This window comes from Stegostoma tigrinum, chromosome 9 (assembly GCF_030684315.1).
Source record: "Stegostoma tigrinum isolate sSteTig4 chromosome 9, sSteTig4.hap1, whole genome shotgun sequence".
Taxonomy (NCBI): Eukaryota; Metazoa; Chordata; class Chondrichthyes; order Orectolobiformes; family Stegostomatidae; genus Stegostoma; species Stegostoma tigrinum.
In genome coordinates this window covers 19235879-19250568 of record NC_081362.1, presented here as the reverse complement: position 1 = coordinate 19250568, position 14690 = coordinate 19235879, and the positions used below count along the sequence as shown (strand labels likewise).

At 44.1% G+C, this 14690-nt stretch overlaps 1 protein-coding gene across 6 annotated transcripts in view; it reads right to left on the bottom strand.

Annotated features, from left to right (window-relative positions):
• LOC125454576 (synapse differentiation-inducing gene protein 1-like) overlaps positions 1 to 13682 on the bottom strand; it is a 76173-nt gene extending 62491 nt beyond the window's left edge. For 3 of the 6 annotated variants that reach the window (XM_048535480.2, XM_048535481.2, XM_048535482.2), the window contains exon 1: positions 10083 to 10948. In XM_048535480.2, coding sequence (XP_048391437.1) covers positions 10083 to 10143 — 61 coding nt within the window. In that variant the 5' untranslated portion in view covers positions 10144 to 10948. The other 3 variants (XM_048535485.2, XM_048535484.2, XM_048535483.2) reach the window with 3 other exon arrangements.
• Between the last annotated feature and the right edge of the window lie 1008 nt (positions 13683 to 14690).

Genomic DNA, 14690 nt, shown 5'->3' with positions numbered 1-14690 from the left:
CTGGCACAGCTATTGGTGCTGGTATAGGAAGTGAGTGAGCAGGCAGAACAGAGGGCATGATGTGTTAGTATGGCAGGGTGTTGAGTGGGCATGAGTGGCAGAAATGCAGCTTGCTATTGTGAGAGTGGTAGAGCATTAGCTTTGATGGGAGTGGATGCAGTAACAGGAGATAGAGTGAGTGTGAGGCAGCAGAGAAAAGATGGTAGAGCTTACTCTGGTGGAGCAGAGAAAGCCATAGATAGTGGAGACTGCCCGGTGGAGACCTTAGACCATTCCGGAATGGCCTGTTGCCTTGGTCTGCAATGGTAGTCCTGGGGAGAAGATGATGCACCTTCTCCGCACATCCCATCCAGCAAAACCTCTGTTTTGTCACCACAAAGTGAGGCACTAATTTCCTCTCGATTGCCAAGTCTGAGGCAAACGTCTCTGACAGTCCCTATCATCACTTGGCCAGGTGCACAATGACCTTTTGAATATGGTGTCAGTGCCAGGGATATCCCAGCAGTGACAAGTACTTCTCCCTATTCCCATTTAAATATCGCTAAATGATGCAAAACAAAGTCACAACAAAATGATATTTGGCATATGATTCAGTATTGAATTAACTTCAATCTGCAAGTAACGTAATCTTACACCAAAGCAGATAACACCAAATTATACTCTATCTCACTTATATGATCTATGTCACTAAGCAATTTTTTGCATCCTCCTCAAAACCTGATTGCTAAATTCCATCACTTTTTAAAGGACTACCCACTGATGCACAGATCTTTATCTTTCAGGTAACTTCAATGAAAGACCCGAAGGATTTCTCTCATCATTCCCCCTTTGCTTGAAGGTGTTTAAGTCAGGATGTGGTAGTTCAGAAGCAGAAGGCAGCAATTTAAACAGAATTCCCTTGGCTGTTTCTCCAGCAATTTCTGTTTCTCTTTCCGATCTCCAGAAGCCACAGTTCTTTGTTTATACTGAGCCACTGGTGTACAAATCCCTGTAGAGTAAAGGGAAATACACGTGTTCACCTCGGATACCTACTGAGCTTGTTCAAAGGAACTCAGCATCAGACAACTGGATTGAGCTGAATCTTGGATCTTTAGAGTTTCAAGATGCCCTGTCTTACCATCCTTTGTATAAAGTCATGTTCAAAGCTTGCAGTTGTTAACTTATGATAGTGTGTAGGTCTCACATTGCTACAGATTTTCTCCCTTTTCAACCATTGTCATGGACTTTGTAAAGGGAGTGAAGGAAGAAATACTTGGGATTCCAAACCGTGAATGGTCAAAGGACTGGAGAAAGAGCCTGTGGGACATCAGCTGTTCACACATCTCAAGCTCAGAAGCCATGGAGAAACATCATTTTTAGTCTCTTGAGAAACTGTCTGGGCTTCCCCCAGAATGGTGACGTGACAGATGGAGGTTTATAGTTCACAAGTTGCTTTCACCATCTGGACATTGCCATTGGCACTCTGGCCTTCTAAACATTGTCCAGAAGGAACATATGCAGGATGGGGGCAAGGCAGTGTAGTATTAATGATGCTGGAGCTGGTATCCAGAGGCCTAGAATAATAAACTAGAGAATCTGCATCAAAATACCACTAGAGCAGCTCTGGCAATTGTCAGTGAGTCTAATAATAAATCTGGAAATAAAAAAGTCACCAGTGGAAATGGCTATAAAGCTGTTAGATCATCGGGAATCCAACTGGTCCACCAATGTTCCTTAGTGAAGGAAATCTGCCATCCTTACCTATTCTGAAACTACTGACATGGTTGACTCTTAGTCATCAGTCTGACTTGGTCAAGTTAGCCACTCAGTTAAGGGAGGAACATTCACATCCAGCGAATTTTAGAAAACTAATAAGAACATAGCTAGGCTGATGAAAACAAGACAGAATGCCTTAGAATCCTTACAATGGTATCATCATTCCCTCAAAAATTAAAAACAGCTTATGAATCTCTCTTCCTTAGATTGTTTCCTAATAAATTGTACAACTTGACTGACCGCGAATGGAGCTGGAGTTAAGAACTGGGCTCCATTCCCTAGTTGCAGGGATAGTCGTGAATGAGGCATTTTTCTGAATTTGCTTCTCTGTCTCTTCACTCTTACTTTGCCAGAATGTAACTGGCCTCATGATTTCTTTTTCCCAATGGAGATCAGTTAGCTAGTGTGCCTGCCTTTGATACTGAACCAGCTGTATACAGGAACTAGGCCAGGATTGGATGAAAATCTAGCAATTACTCAGTCCAGATAAGCTCAGTGAAATATTGAGCACTGGGTTTCAGGTTAGCCATGCTTACTAGATAACAAAGTGTGGAGCTGGATGAACACAGCAAGCCAAGCAGCATCTCAGGAGCAGATGCTGCTTGGCCTGCTGTGTTCATCCAGCTTCACACTTTGTTATCCTGGATTCTCCAGCATCTGCAGTTCCCATTATCACTAGCCATGCTTACTTTCTTGTTGTGCAATTTGTCTTGCATCTGTTACATGAAAGTTAGGATTCTTGTTTATTCTGGACTTTTTGTCGCATTTTGAATCATAGCTAAGGTGTTTAATGTCACCTGCAGTCAACACTGCAAGTTTACATCAAATCAGAAGTATTTTCTTGACAGCAGAATGCTGATCATGGAATAACTAAGTGGGCTTCCAAGGCAAGCATTCTTTCTTTGAGGGCAGCCTCATTTTAAACTATGCAGTGCTTTACTCGGTAGTCAAAAACGAATTTCATTAAGAGGAAATGCCACCATTTCTTAAAACTCCTTCATCCTGGTGCATCTTGGTGAAGTGTGATTGTGAATGGTCTGTTTGCAATCAGCTGCTGAGCCTGAGTGGAACTTAGTGCAATTGATGAATCTGGAGAGATCCTGAAAATGTAACTGAGATCATTTTCATTAAAGCTCAGTTTCCCTCCAAGTCACCATTAGACAATGCATTTACCAGGAGTGTCAGCCTGGGATTGTACTTCCAATTTCCTTCTGTGTATTGGCTTCAAGCCCCAATGGAGTATACGATCCAGACTGACACTCCCATTGCAGTGCTTCCGAGACGCTGTCTCTCAAATGACATGTAACTCCCAGTCTGCCTTCAGGTGAATTTAAAGGCTCTCAGCCTCTCAAATTACTGAGGTGGATATCCTGTCTGGTTTTAGTTGCTCCCAAAACCTTTTATATCTGTTGGGAGAGAAATTTGTATTATGCTGTTGTCCTCCTAGCTCATTTTCCACCCTCCACCGTCTCCATAGAGCCTCACGCAGGGCTACTTTATTTTAAATGAATAGGATATCGATGGGGAACCTTCTATGCCGCTGGGTAAGCAAGTTTCAAGACTATGTTAGAATAATTTAGTGAATGACTTCCACGGATTTTAGGAATAGCAGCCTGCAGGTTATCAGGGCCATTGCTTTCTTGGTGCTGAAAAGCATTCACACATATCAAAAGGTTTTAATTAAATTGGCTGGGAACTGGACAGTTAGACAATTAGACAATTTTGGCTGAAGGTACCTGCAAATGCTTTAGCTCCATCTCCTGCACATACATGCTGGCCATCATTAATTTTGAAAATAGTCGTCTTCTCGGAAGCTCCTTCTCTTAGGGGCCCAACTGTCCACTTCCATCCTCTTGTGGTTCTGATATGGTTGCACAGCCTTAATCTGATTATTTGTTTCTTTAATCGTTTTGTTTGGACTTCAGCCTGCTGTTTCCATATTTATTGCGCCAGTAATCTTGCACTGTTTGCTTACCAGATTGGTGTAGCCTGTTGTTTTTCAGCACATCCCATACTTCACAGTTGACTAGAGTAGTTTTCTTTGCTTAAGCAGTGAAACATGCCCTGGGTCATGGGGTTAAGTACATCATTCTGTGAGTGTTCCCTCGGTACCCAGCATTGAGCAGCTCTGTCTATCCTTGGGTCTGTTCATTTCACGAGGTTAGTACAACCTTACAAAAGGGAAAGGTTTCGCTTTAAAATGCAACATTGCAAATTTATTGCAGGGGGTCAGTTTAGTTTCAAATATTGTTCTCTGGGAGGGGGCATAAGAAAAAGGGGGAACAGAGAAGGTAATAAACTGTGTTCCACTGGGATCAGTGCTGGGTCCTCTGCTGTCGGTAGTCTACACAAATGATTTGGAGGAAACCGTACTAATTAGTAAGTTTGTGGACTGTACAAAGGTTGGTGGAGTTGTGGAAAGTGAGATGGATGGTCAGAGGATACAGCAGGATATAGATCACTTGGAGGAATTGACAGAAAAATGGCAGATGGTGTTTAATCTGGACAAATGTGAGGTGATGCATTCTGGAAGGTCAGATACAGGTGGAAATTACACAGTGAATGGCATAACCCTTAGGAGTATGGATATGCAGGAGGATCTGGATGTGCAGGACTGCAGATCACTGAAGGTGGCAGAACAGATAGATAATGTTGTAAGAAAGGCTTATGGCATACTTGCCTTCATTGGAAGAGGCGTTGAGTTTACAGACAGGCAAGTTATGTAGTAGCATTTATAGAACTTTATTTAGGCCACACTTGTAACATTGTATACAGTTCTAGTCACCACACTACCAGAAGGATGGGGATGCTTTGGAGAAGGTACAGAAAAGGTTTACCAGGATGTTGCCTGGTATGGGGGAATTTTAGCTAGGAAGAAAGGTTAGCTAGAGTAGGTTTGTTTTCACTGGAATGCAGGAGGTTGAAGAGTGACCTGATAGAAGTTTGTAAAATTGTGAATGGCTTGGATAGAATGGAAGCTATGAGGCTTTTTCCCAGGATGGAGGGGTCAATCGCTAGGGGACACAGTTCAAGGTGTGGGGGGGGGGGAATGTTTAAAAGAGATGTACAAGGCAAGTTTTTCACACAAAGTGTGGGTGAGTGCCTTCAGAGGAAATGGTGGAAGCAAACACAAAAGCTGCATTCTAGAAGCACCTGGACGAGTACATGAATAAGAAGGGAGTGGAGGGATATGGATCCTGTAAGTGGAGGCAGTTTTAATATGGAAGGGGAAGATGTGTCAGTGTTGGCTATAGCAGGGGTGGGGAGGAAGGAAGGGAAAGGGCAAATGTGGGCTTGGGGTAAAGGAGAAAGGAGAAGGCCTGTGGGGTATATTACTGAGGCAGAGTTTGCACAAGCAGGGAGGTCATAGCGGAACTGTGCAAAACACCAGTTAGGCCACAGCTAGAGTGCTGTGTACTGGTCAACACATTAAAGCAAAGATGCAACTACACAACAGAGAGAACTTTGAGTTTTGTGAAGATATCACCAGGATTAGAATATTTTAGCTATGAAGCAAGATTTGATGGGCTGTTTATTTTTGGACTAACTGAATGGATACTGAGTTGAGGTTGGTAAGACTATGACATGACACAGAATGGATGACAATGGTCTTCTTCCATGGAGTAGAGATATTGATGACCAGGAGGTTCAACAGAGTAGAAAAGGCATCAGTCTGAAACAGTACCTCATTTTTCTCTCTATCCACAGATGCTCTTGGACCTGCTGAGTATTTCCAGCAAATTGTACTTTTATTTCAGATTTCCACTTTGAGCTTGTTTACTTTAATGTTAAAACAATTGCTAGAATGATTTAAAATCTGTGTGGGTGTGGGGCGGAAGAATTTTTGTTTTGCCCAGGCAGGATTATATAAAACTCACTTATATAGAAACCCTAAACACCTTTTTAAAAAAGGTGCTTGTCTCTGCAGTAACCCATCCCGCCTGGGTGTCACAGAGACAGTGAAGCAAATTGCATTTGTTCTGCTAGTCTGTGCTGTAAATTCCTGCCATTCTCTGAAAAGAGGGGGACGAAGGAGGAGAGAAATGGCGAGGGGAATGGAAAGTCTCCATGCGCCACGAGCATCTTCACCCCGCACAATATCACCAGTTGTTTGGGAGCTGCGATTATTTTTGCAACTAGGGTTCCAGCATTGTGTTTGTTATAAAAAAAAGTCCAAAACAGTCTCTCGTGGAACAGCTGCCCAATGACGGCGTGTGAAAACATATACCTCAAACACTCTGTTCCTCTTGCGCAATGGGGGTGGTGGGGTGGGGATCGTTTGCTAATGTTATCTCCCCTTCGGAGCATCACACAGGAAAGGCTTTGCAAATAGATCAGGAGCTCTCCCTGTGTGAGGAATACCTCCGCAATCTGACACTGGGGGTTTGGAGTGATGCAGAAATTACTCCAACTGGCACTAACGGAAATCAGAAGAATTTTGCAACACTCGTTTGGACCCACGGAGCGGGAACAGAAGATCCCAGCCGAGCCTCAGCATAAAGCTCGTTAGTAATAATTCCCTTGGGTACTTTAAGCTTGTTACACTTTGCAAACGTTTACTGTTTTCAAACCAAAACTATCGCACACACTTAGGAGACGGCGACGGGCAATCCCCCAGCGGTATCATGATAAGGGGAAATTATAAAAAACACTCATATAGAAAATCATTGGGAGACATAGAATTACCAGAAAATCATTGGCTGGTTGCGAGTAGTTGATGAGAGACTGCAGTTAACAGCCGCACTTCTAATACACAAACCCTTGTACTTTAACATTTGCTTTACTCTGAGGGGTCTGGAAGAACTTGATTTTTTTTGCCTTTCCCCTACCTCTATTCGGAGTGCTACCACCCGAGACACTCGCACGCACGATATTCCACCCAGCCGCAAAAATCAGTACCCTAATAGAGAGATAGCGTCTCTCAAATCTCCTGCAACAGACATAATGATTAGTTATAATTCACTGGAACATCTTATTCGTGAAGCGAAGCTCGCCTCGGGTACTCTGTTAGAAGCGTGTCCCCTTTAAATAGGTAGTACCTTTTGCAAAATGCACATAAACGTTTGGGGTAGGTCTGTCAGCGTGTGCTGCGTATATAACCGTAGGTATGTATATACTGTACGACTCTGAATGTGATGTGAATGTTTGATGTGTGTGTGTGTGTGTGTGTGTGTATAGATGGGTCAGATTCACATCGTTACAACATAATCAGTCCCTTCAAGCAAGACAGCACTTAGTTACACCTACCTCATCAGCTTTCCTTTACAAAGCCTGCCCCGTGCCCAAACCCCGCCGAGACATCCATTAGCTCTTGAATGGGCTAGTCTCTGAGCGATTCCCGGCACCGAGCGGCCCCTGCGGGATGGGGACCGCAGAGTCGGAGGAGAGAATGCTGCAGTCCACAAGGAACATCTTTGCGCCGCACTGCCCTGTTCACTGAGAACTCGACTCCCCCAGCCCAGTAAGACCAGCACCGTCTACGCCAACCTACCCAGTGTATCTCAGATCCACTGCTGCTCCATTCTGCTGAAGTCTCCCAGTGATACAGTCATTCCATCAGCACCGTGCCAATAACGGAAGGTGTGCGTGAGGGTGCATATGTCTGTGTGCATATCCACAGACTGTCACACAACACGGAAACAGACCCTTCGGCCCAACTCGTCCATGCCGACCAAACATCCCAATCTGACCTAGTCCCATTTAGCGGCATTTGGCCCATCTGAACCCTTTCTATCCATATACCCATCCAGACACCTTTTAAATGCTGTAATTGTACCATCCTCCACCACGTCCCCTCGTAGCTAGTTCTATCACCAACCTCTGCATGAAAAACTTACCCCTCAGGTTCTTTATAAATCTTTCTCCTCTAACTTTAAACCTATGCTCTCTAGTTTTAGACTCCCCTACCCTAGGAAAAAAGACCCTGACTATTCACCCTGTCCATGCCCCTCAAGATTTTATGAACATCTATAAGGTTACCCATCAGTCTCCAATGATCCAGGGAAAAAAGCCCCAGCCTATTCAATTTTCCCAATAACTCAAACCCTCCAGTCCCAGCGAAATCCATGTAAATCTGTCCTGCAACCGCTCAACTTTAACAACATCTTTCCTATGGAACGGTGACCAAAATTGCTCACAGTACTCCAAAAGTGGCCTCACCAATGTCCCGTACAGCTGCAACATGTCATCCCAACTATAGTCAATGTTCTTCTGAACAATGAAGGCACGAGTACCAAACATTATCTTGACCACCCTGTCTACCTGCGACTCCACTTCCAAGGAACTATGTACCTGCACCCTAGGCCTCTTTGCTATAAAATATACATGTCTGCACCTTTGTGCAGAAACACACATGTACATATCTGTAGATCTATACTCCCAGTTGAGTATTTTTGAATAACAATATGATTTTGTAGACGTGTGTATGACATGTGTGTTGAAGAATGTGTAGTGCATGTGGGTGACTATCTGTGTGTAAGAGTGTATGTATGTGTGACAGTGAGTATGTGTGGTCAACCCTCAGAAGGTACCTTAAAGGATTGGAGAACATGACTTTCAGAGGTTCCTCCAAATCCAGTAGCAAGAAGAGCAATTCATTGGAATGGTGCTCTCTCAAGCCAGCACACGGACACTGATTACTGAACCAAGTGCTTTATGGACCAGGATAGGTAAAAGTAAATTCACCATAGTCCCAGAAGATCACAGGGTTGGTCTCATTAGGAGAGACAATTGACAGTGCTTTAATCTGTGGGTCACTGTACCACAAGCGGGGAGAGACATTGAGAAGGAGCTTCATGATAAGCTCAGCTAGTTCAGGAATTGAAGTCATGCATTACTCAGCTGCACAAACCAGCCAACTGAGCTAACAGCCCTCCCATAAAGGCAAGACTCTCCCAGGGGAGAGCAAATGCTCTATAGGGATGGTCTCAAGGAATCCCTGAAGAAATTAAACATCTCCATCAACTTATGGGAGACCCTAATCATGATGGGTCAAACTGCAGAAGATTTATTCAGGAAGGCACTGAAATAATTGAGGCAATTAGGAACACACAGAAGCTAAGCTGGGGAATTAGAGGAAGTACACAAACTGCCAAACAGCTCACTTACCCAGTGATAATGGGAACTGCAGATGCTGGAGAATCCAAGATAACAAAGTGTGGAGCTGGATGAACACAGCAGGCCAAGCAGCATCTCAGGAGCACAAAAGCTGACGTTTCGGGCCTAGACCCTTCATCAGAGGCTCTGATGAAGGGTCTAGGCCCGAAACGTCAGCTTTTGTGCTCCTGAGATGCTGCTTGGCCTGCTGTGTTCATCCAGCTCCACACTTTGTTAGCTCACCTACCTAGCCTTATCGACAACACCTCTCTACACATGGCACAGGATGCAGATTACAGCTAGACTACTCATTCACCTCAGAACCCCAGCAAACCAGGGTCGGAGCAACTCATCCTCACTGCTCAGGATCTGTCTAAGGCAGCAATTTTGAGAGTGGCTGTATGTGCGTAGAAGTGTATGTGAGACAGTAGAGGGTCTAGACCCGAAACGTCAGCCTTCCTGCTCGTAAGATGCTGCTTGGCCCGCTTTGTTCATCCGGCTCCACACCTTGTTGTTGCGGGACAGTGTGCTAGCGTGAGCCCATGAGAGAATATAATGGGAACGTGTATGTGTTGGGGGACGGAGAGAGAGAGAAAAAAAAATGTCTGAGAGTGCAGGTGTGTGTTTCGGGGTGGGGGGGAGAGAATATTTGTGGGACAGTGTATGTGTGGAAGATTGCACGAGAGGGAGAACGTCTGAGAGTGTGTGTGGTTGGACAGTTTGAATATTTGTGGGAGAGTTTAGGTGTGTGTAGGAGAAGCATGTGTGTAAGAGTGAGATTGAGTTAGAGTATGTGGTCGAGAGTGGTGTGTAATCGTATGCATGTGTCAGAACAGGCATTAGCGTGTGCTTGTGCGTTAGGGCAAGTGTGCGCGTTTGTGTGTGCCTGTGGGAGACATTTTTTTCCCATTACGTTAACATAAGGTTTTATATCGCCTGTGTGTACAAGCTGTAGGCAGTGTAACATGATAACTCCGGTATTAATCAAAGCAATGGAAACAGTCTGAAAGGCGATACATTGGAAATGTCGCCTATCAATGGATTCAGAAAACTTGTCATTCTCAAATAGACGAACTTCACCTGGCTGCTAGTCCAGAGATACAACATAAAACGCCGAACAGACAGAAAACTGCAAGTTTAGGCTAATCTAATTCCCCTCGCCTTCTGGGTCATCGCAATGCTAACAGCGAAAGCAGGCTGGGCTCCTGACAGACCGGCGATTGCACACCTACCTCTGTTTTGAGAATCACAATCCAGGGTGCAACGGTGCGAGTGATTCCCTTTAGAAGACATCGGCGCAATTCCCTGTGCAGACCCTCCGTGCAATCCTACTTTCTTTGAGTGAAGGCGTTTGCGTTGATCACTCTGCAACGCAGCCGAGTGCCCGGGAAAAGAGCACAGCTCTCAAAACGCATTGGCTGCTGCGGCGTTTCCCTCCGTTAAAAATCTCCACGAAACCACGGTGCACAAAAAAAAGAGTCCTGCTTGACTTGACTTGGGTTGGAGTGTGCTGTAGCGGGAATGATCCCCTCCTACCCCCCAGCACAGATATCGGTGGTCCCGGGTCTTAGCCCTTATGTAGCCGTGAATTTTCCAATTTAAAACAATTTCGATTGTGGTCGGGGTTAACGTAATCACTAGGAGGGTTTGTACCAGGCAGCGACAGAGAAAGGAAATGCGTTCCCTCACATTGCAACGAAAGCTTACGGATCTGCATATACCCAGCTGACTTTCCAAACTACTGCAGTGCAAGTCATCAGAGATGTTGGCCACAGTCAGGTACAAAAGGTGACACTGGTAGATTTTCAGTGTTTTTCCCCCCTCTTATTTGGTTTTGGGACTTGGTTTAGACAGCTCATTCGCAGTATCTGCCATTCAATTAAATTTCCACTGATTTGCACCAAACCTCCGTTGATCTCCCTCTCGGTGTCGTCAACATCAAAGTCAAAATCTGTCAGACTCAGCCTCGAAACCTCCAATTGCTAGTGTGCATTCACAGGTTAGGGGAATTTCCACCACACTCGAAAATGTGAGCTTGCTAATTTCCCTCCTGCTCAGGGCCTAACCCCAGTTTTAAGACTACATTCAGAATAGGAACGTAGGGTCTCACCAGAGGATTGAGCAAATGAGCTAGGCTGATACTCTGCAGTATAGGAGAACCTCACTACGGGAGGTAACCACCTTCAGATGCCTCTTTAAACCGCGTGGAATTACGCACATGGCACTGCTCAAAGAAATGCAAAGAAACTATCTGGTTGGTATTCCTTTCTCAATCAGCTTTGCTGAAACAGATTGCTTGATCATTGTATCGTTGCTGTTTGTGGGAATTTGCTGCCCACATATTGCCTATTGCATTCTCTAAATTGAAACAGTAACTACAAGTGAGAAGCAAGTACTTCGTTGTCTGTGAAGCACTTAGGGACACTATTTGAAATGCACAATTTAAATTCCATTGAGACTTGCTCCAGATCTTTTCTTTGATTAATTTTACTTGCATGAAATCTGACCTTTAAGAAATGCACACTGTAAGATTTGGCTCTTTCGAAACAGAATTGTTCACATTTTCTTCATTCTTGAAATTTATAAGCAATAACCATTCTTTTTAATCGCTGATTAAAATTTCTTATTTATGCATTTTGCAGATGGGTTAGAATAATTAGAACAGCACTGAATGATCTACAAAACACTGACTTTGCATTCCTTTTAATCAACTTGTTTAATTACATTTATCGGTAGAATGCATTCATGGACCAAATGATGCTAGATGAGAAATAGACCCTCTGACAGCTGCCTTTCTGGAGTTTGCGTTCTCCCTTTGTTTGCGTAGGTATGCTCTGGTTTCCTCCTGCAGTCCAATGGCGTGGGGGTTAGGTGGATTGGCCATACAAAGAGTGTCTAGGGATGGGTAGGTTGGGTGTATTAGCTATGGGGAATACAGGGTTACAGAGAAAGAGTGGGATGCCGTTTGAGGGCTGGTGTGGACTCAATAGGCTGAATGCTCTGCATCCACACTGTAGGATTCTATGATTCTTCCTGTATTGGATATTTTGGGCTTGAAGGAATGGCAGCATATCAGTGAAGAGTTTTCATTCCCTGGAGCTGTTGATGCAGTGGTAATTTCAAACAAAAAATCCACTCATGAGCATCGCTGGCTGATCAACATATATTGCCCATCTCCCATTGCCCTTGAGTAGGTGGTAGTGAGCGGCATTCTTTAACTGCTACAGTTCACCTGCTTTGGGCTGACCCACTATGTCCTTAGGAAGGGAATTCCAGGATTTACATCTAGCAACAGTGAAGGAATGGTGATATATTTCCAAATGGTGAGTGGCTTGGAGGGGAGCTTGCAGTTTATGGCATTCCCATATATCTACTGCCCTTATCCTTCCAAGCAGAAGCAATCATGGATTTGGAATGTACTGCCTAAGGATCTTTGGCAAATTTCTGCAATAGACACTGCTGGTACTGAGTGATGGTGGTAGAAGAAATGGATACTTTCTTGGTACTACTAATTCAGAGGCCCAGGCCAATGTTGTGACTTCCAATATACAGGTTCAAGACCTGCATGGTAGTTGGTGGGATTAATGAATCAGGAATATAATGCTGGTTCTAGCAACTGTCATAGATCTTCATAAACATTCATGTGGTTTACAATGTCCTTTATGAAAGGGAATTTGCTTGCAGACTTGTGACTCTTAACTTTCGTCTAAAGCCACTCAATTTAAAGGTGATTAAGTGATGGACAACAAATACTGAGCTTGCAGTGAGGCCCACATCCTGTGATAGGATAAAGGAGAACCACAAGCCTCTGAACTTAAATCTTGCCAGATGAAATCCAATTCAAGAATTCTTGGTACTTGGTGAGGTGGTGCCAGACAAAAAACGTGAAGTGAGTATGGTCACAATGTTGAAGCAATTTGTTAACTCTGAAGTAAAACAAAAATACTGTAAATGCTGGAAATCTGAATTTAAAACAGAAAATGCTGGGAGAAACTCAACAGGTCTGACAGCATCTGTGGAAAATGAAACAGAGTTAACATTTTGAGTCTGGTATGACTGTTCATCAGAACTGTAAAGTGTTGGAAGATCATGTACTTTATTCTGTAGGCAGAGGGCAAGAGGAGAACGTGGAACAGATTGTGAAAATGTCCAGAGCAAAGGACAAAGGGATTACTAATGATAATGAAGCAGAGATACAGCTGTAACATGGGTGTAAATGATCCACATGAAAAGCAGAAAATTAGTCTGCAGAGAGAAAAGTCAAACAAGACCTAGCTGTCGGAAGGGAAAAGTATAGAAGAAACAGAGGACAGAGGTCATGCACTGAAGTTGTTTAGGGACTAGCTCTGCCTCAAAGAATGAAATCCACCATTTTCCAACCACTTTCAGACCTGAAAAAGTCATATTGGATTCAAAACATTAATTCTGCTTTCTCTCCATAGATGCTGCAAGACCTGCTGAGTTTCTCCAGCGCTTTGTTTGTACTTCAGATTCCACATTACCTTCAGGGTCTGGAGTCTGCTGCTGTAGTTGGTTTGGCATACACGTAAACTCTGGTCCCACATTACACCATTCATAAAGGGATTGCAACATGATGTAGTGGGAAATCTGGTGTGTCCCTTTGACTCTGTAAATTGCACTGGGAATAGCTACACACCCCTCAGTGGGTGTAGCTGGCAGGCAGCTGCAAATCTGACTAATAAACTACATATTTTAAAACAACATTTTTTTTCTCTCAACGCCTAGAGACAAAACAAATATGTTCCATACTTACAAATATAATCACGAGATGTGAACGACTGTCCGCAAGGTTAGCTAGTAGTCCAGCAACATCTTGCTGTGGAAGGATGACAAGTGGGAGAAATAGCTTGCTAATGTGTGTAACACATTACACAGTTGATTTTAATGTGGTGAATGACATTTAGGGATGGTCCAAAAAATACTTGGTATCTAAAAGAACAAATGCATTTCAGTGTAGAAGACAAATTACACGACTGTTATTCTGGCCCAGTGCATACTTCACCGCTGACATGTGAATCGACAAGAACATTGGGAATCTGAATAGGTTCTGGGGAAGGGTCACTGGACCCGAAACGTTAACTCTGCTTTCTCTCCACAGATGCTGCCAGACCTGCTGAGCTTTTTGCAGCAATTGCTGCTTTTGTTTCTGATTTGCAAAGACCCGCAGTTTTCGCGGTTGTTTTGGAATTTGAAAATACCTGACTCCCAGGAACTGGAAGGTGATTTCAATCAGCAATTCCCAAGTGAGACTCAGCACAACATTTACTTTACAGCTTGGCTTCTTAACGCTGCGAACAACCCACTTTATTGTCTGCCTGTGACTAAAGAAAGGACGTGTATCTAGAGACAGAGCAGAGCGATGCGGAGCCCACACGGTCAGACTGTTAATGACTAAAGCACCCGGCAAATCTCCCTGCCGCAGTGAGATCTGTGTAAACGTTCCAGGAATTTCAGGCGTCCAGTCTTTCACACTGGAAATCACCGGCACACTCCTGTTACTGGACGCACTTTTGTTCTGTTTTGGGAGACGCAAATTAGGGCAGGAAAAGGGAGAGTTTTTTTTTCTGTAAGGACGCCTTATCGTACTCGTGAGGACTACCTGAATATATTTGGCACGAAGTTCATTATTTTGTTCACCAGTGACTTTTAGTTTGTGTGTGTGTGTGTGTGTGTGGGGGGGGGGGGGGGGATGTTTGTGTGTGTGTTAGGGGGTGGGGGAAGGTGGAATGTGGTGGTGGGAGGTACATGTGGCTTCATTCAAGATCCCACATGTCATCGAATTACCAGCCAAACCGATACTTCTCGTTGGCCAGGTCACC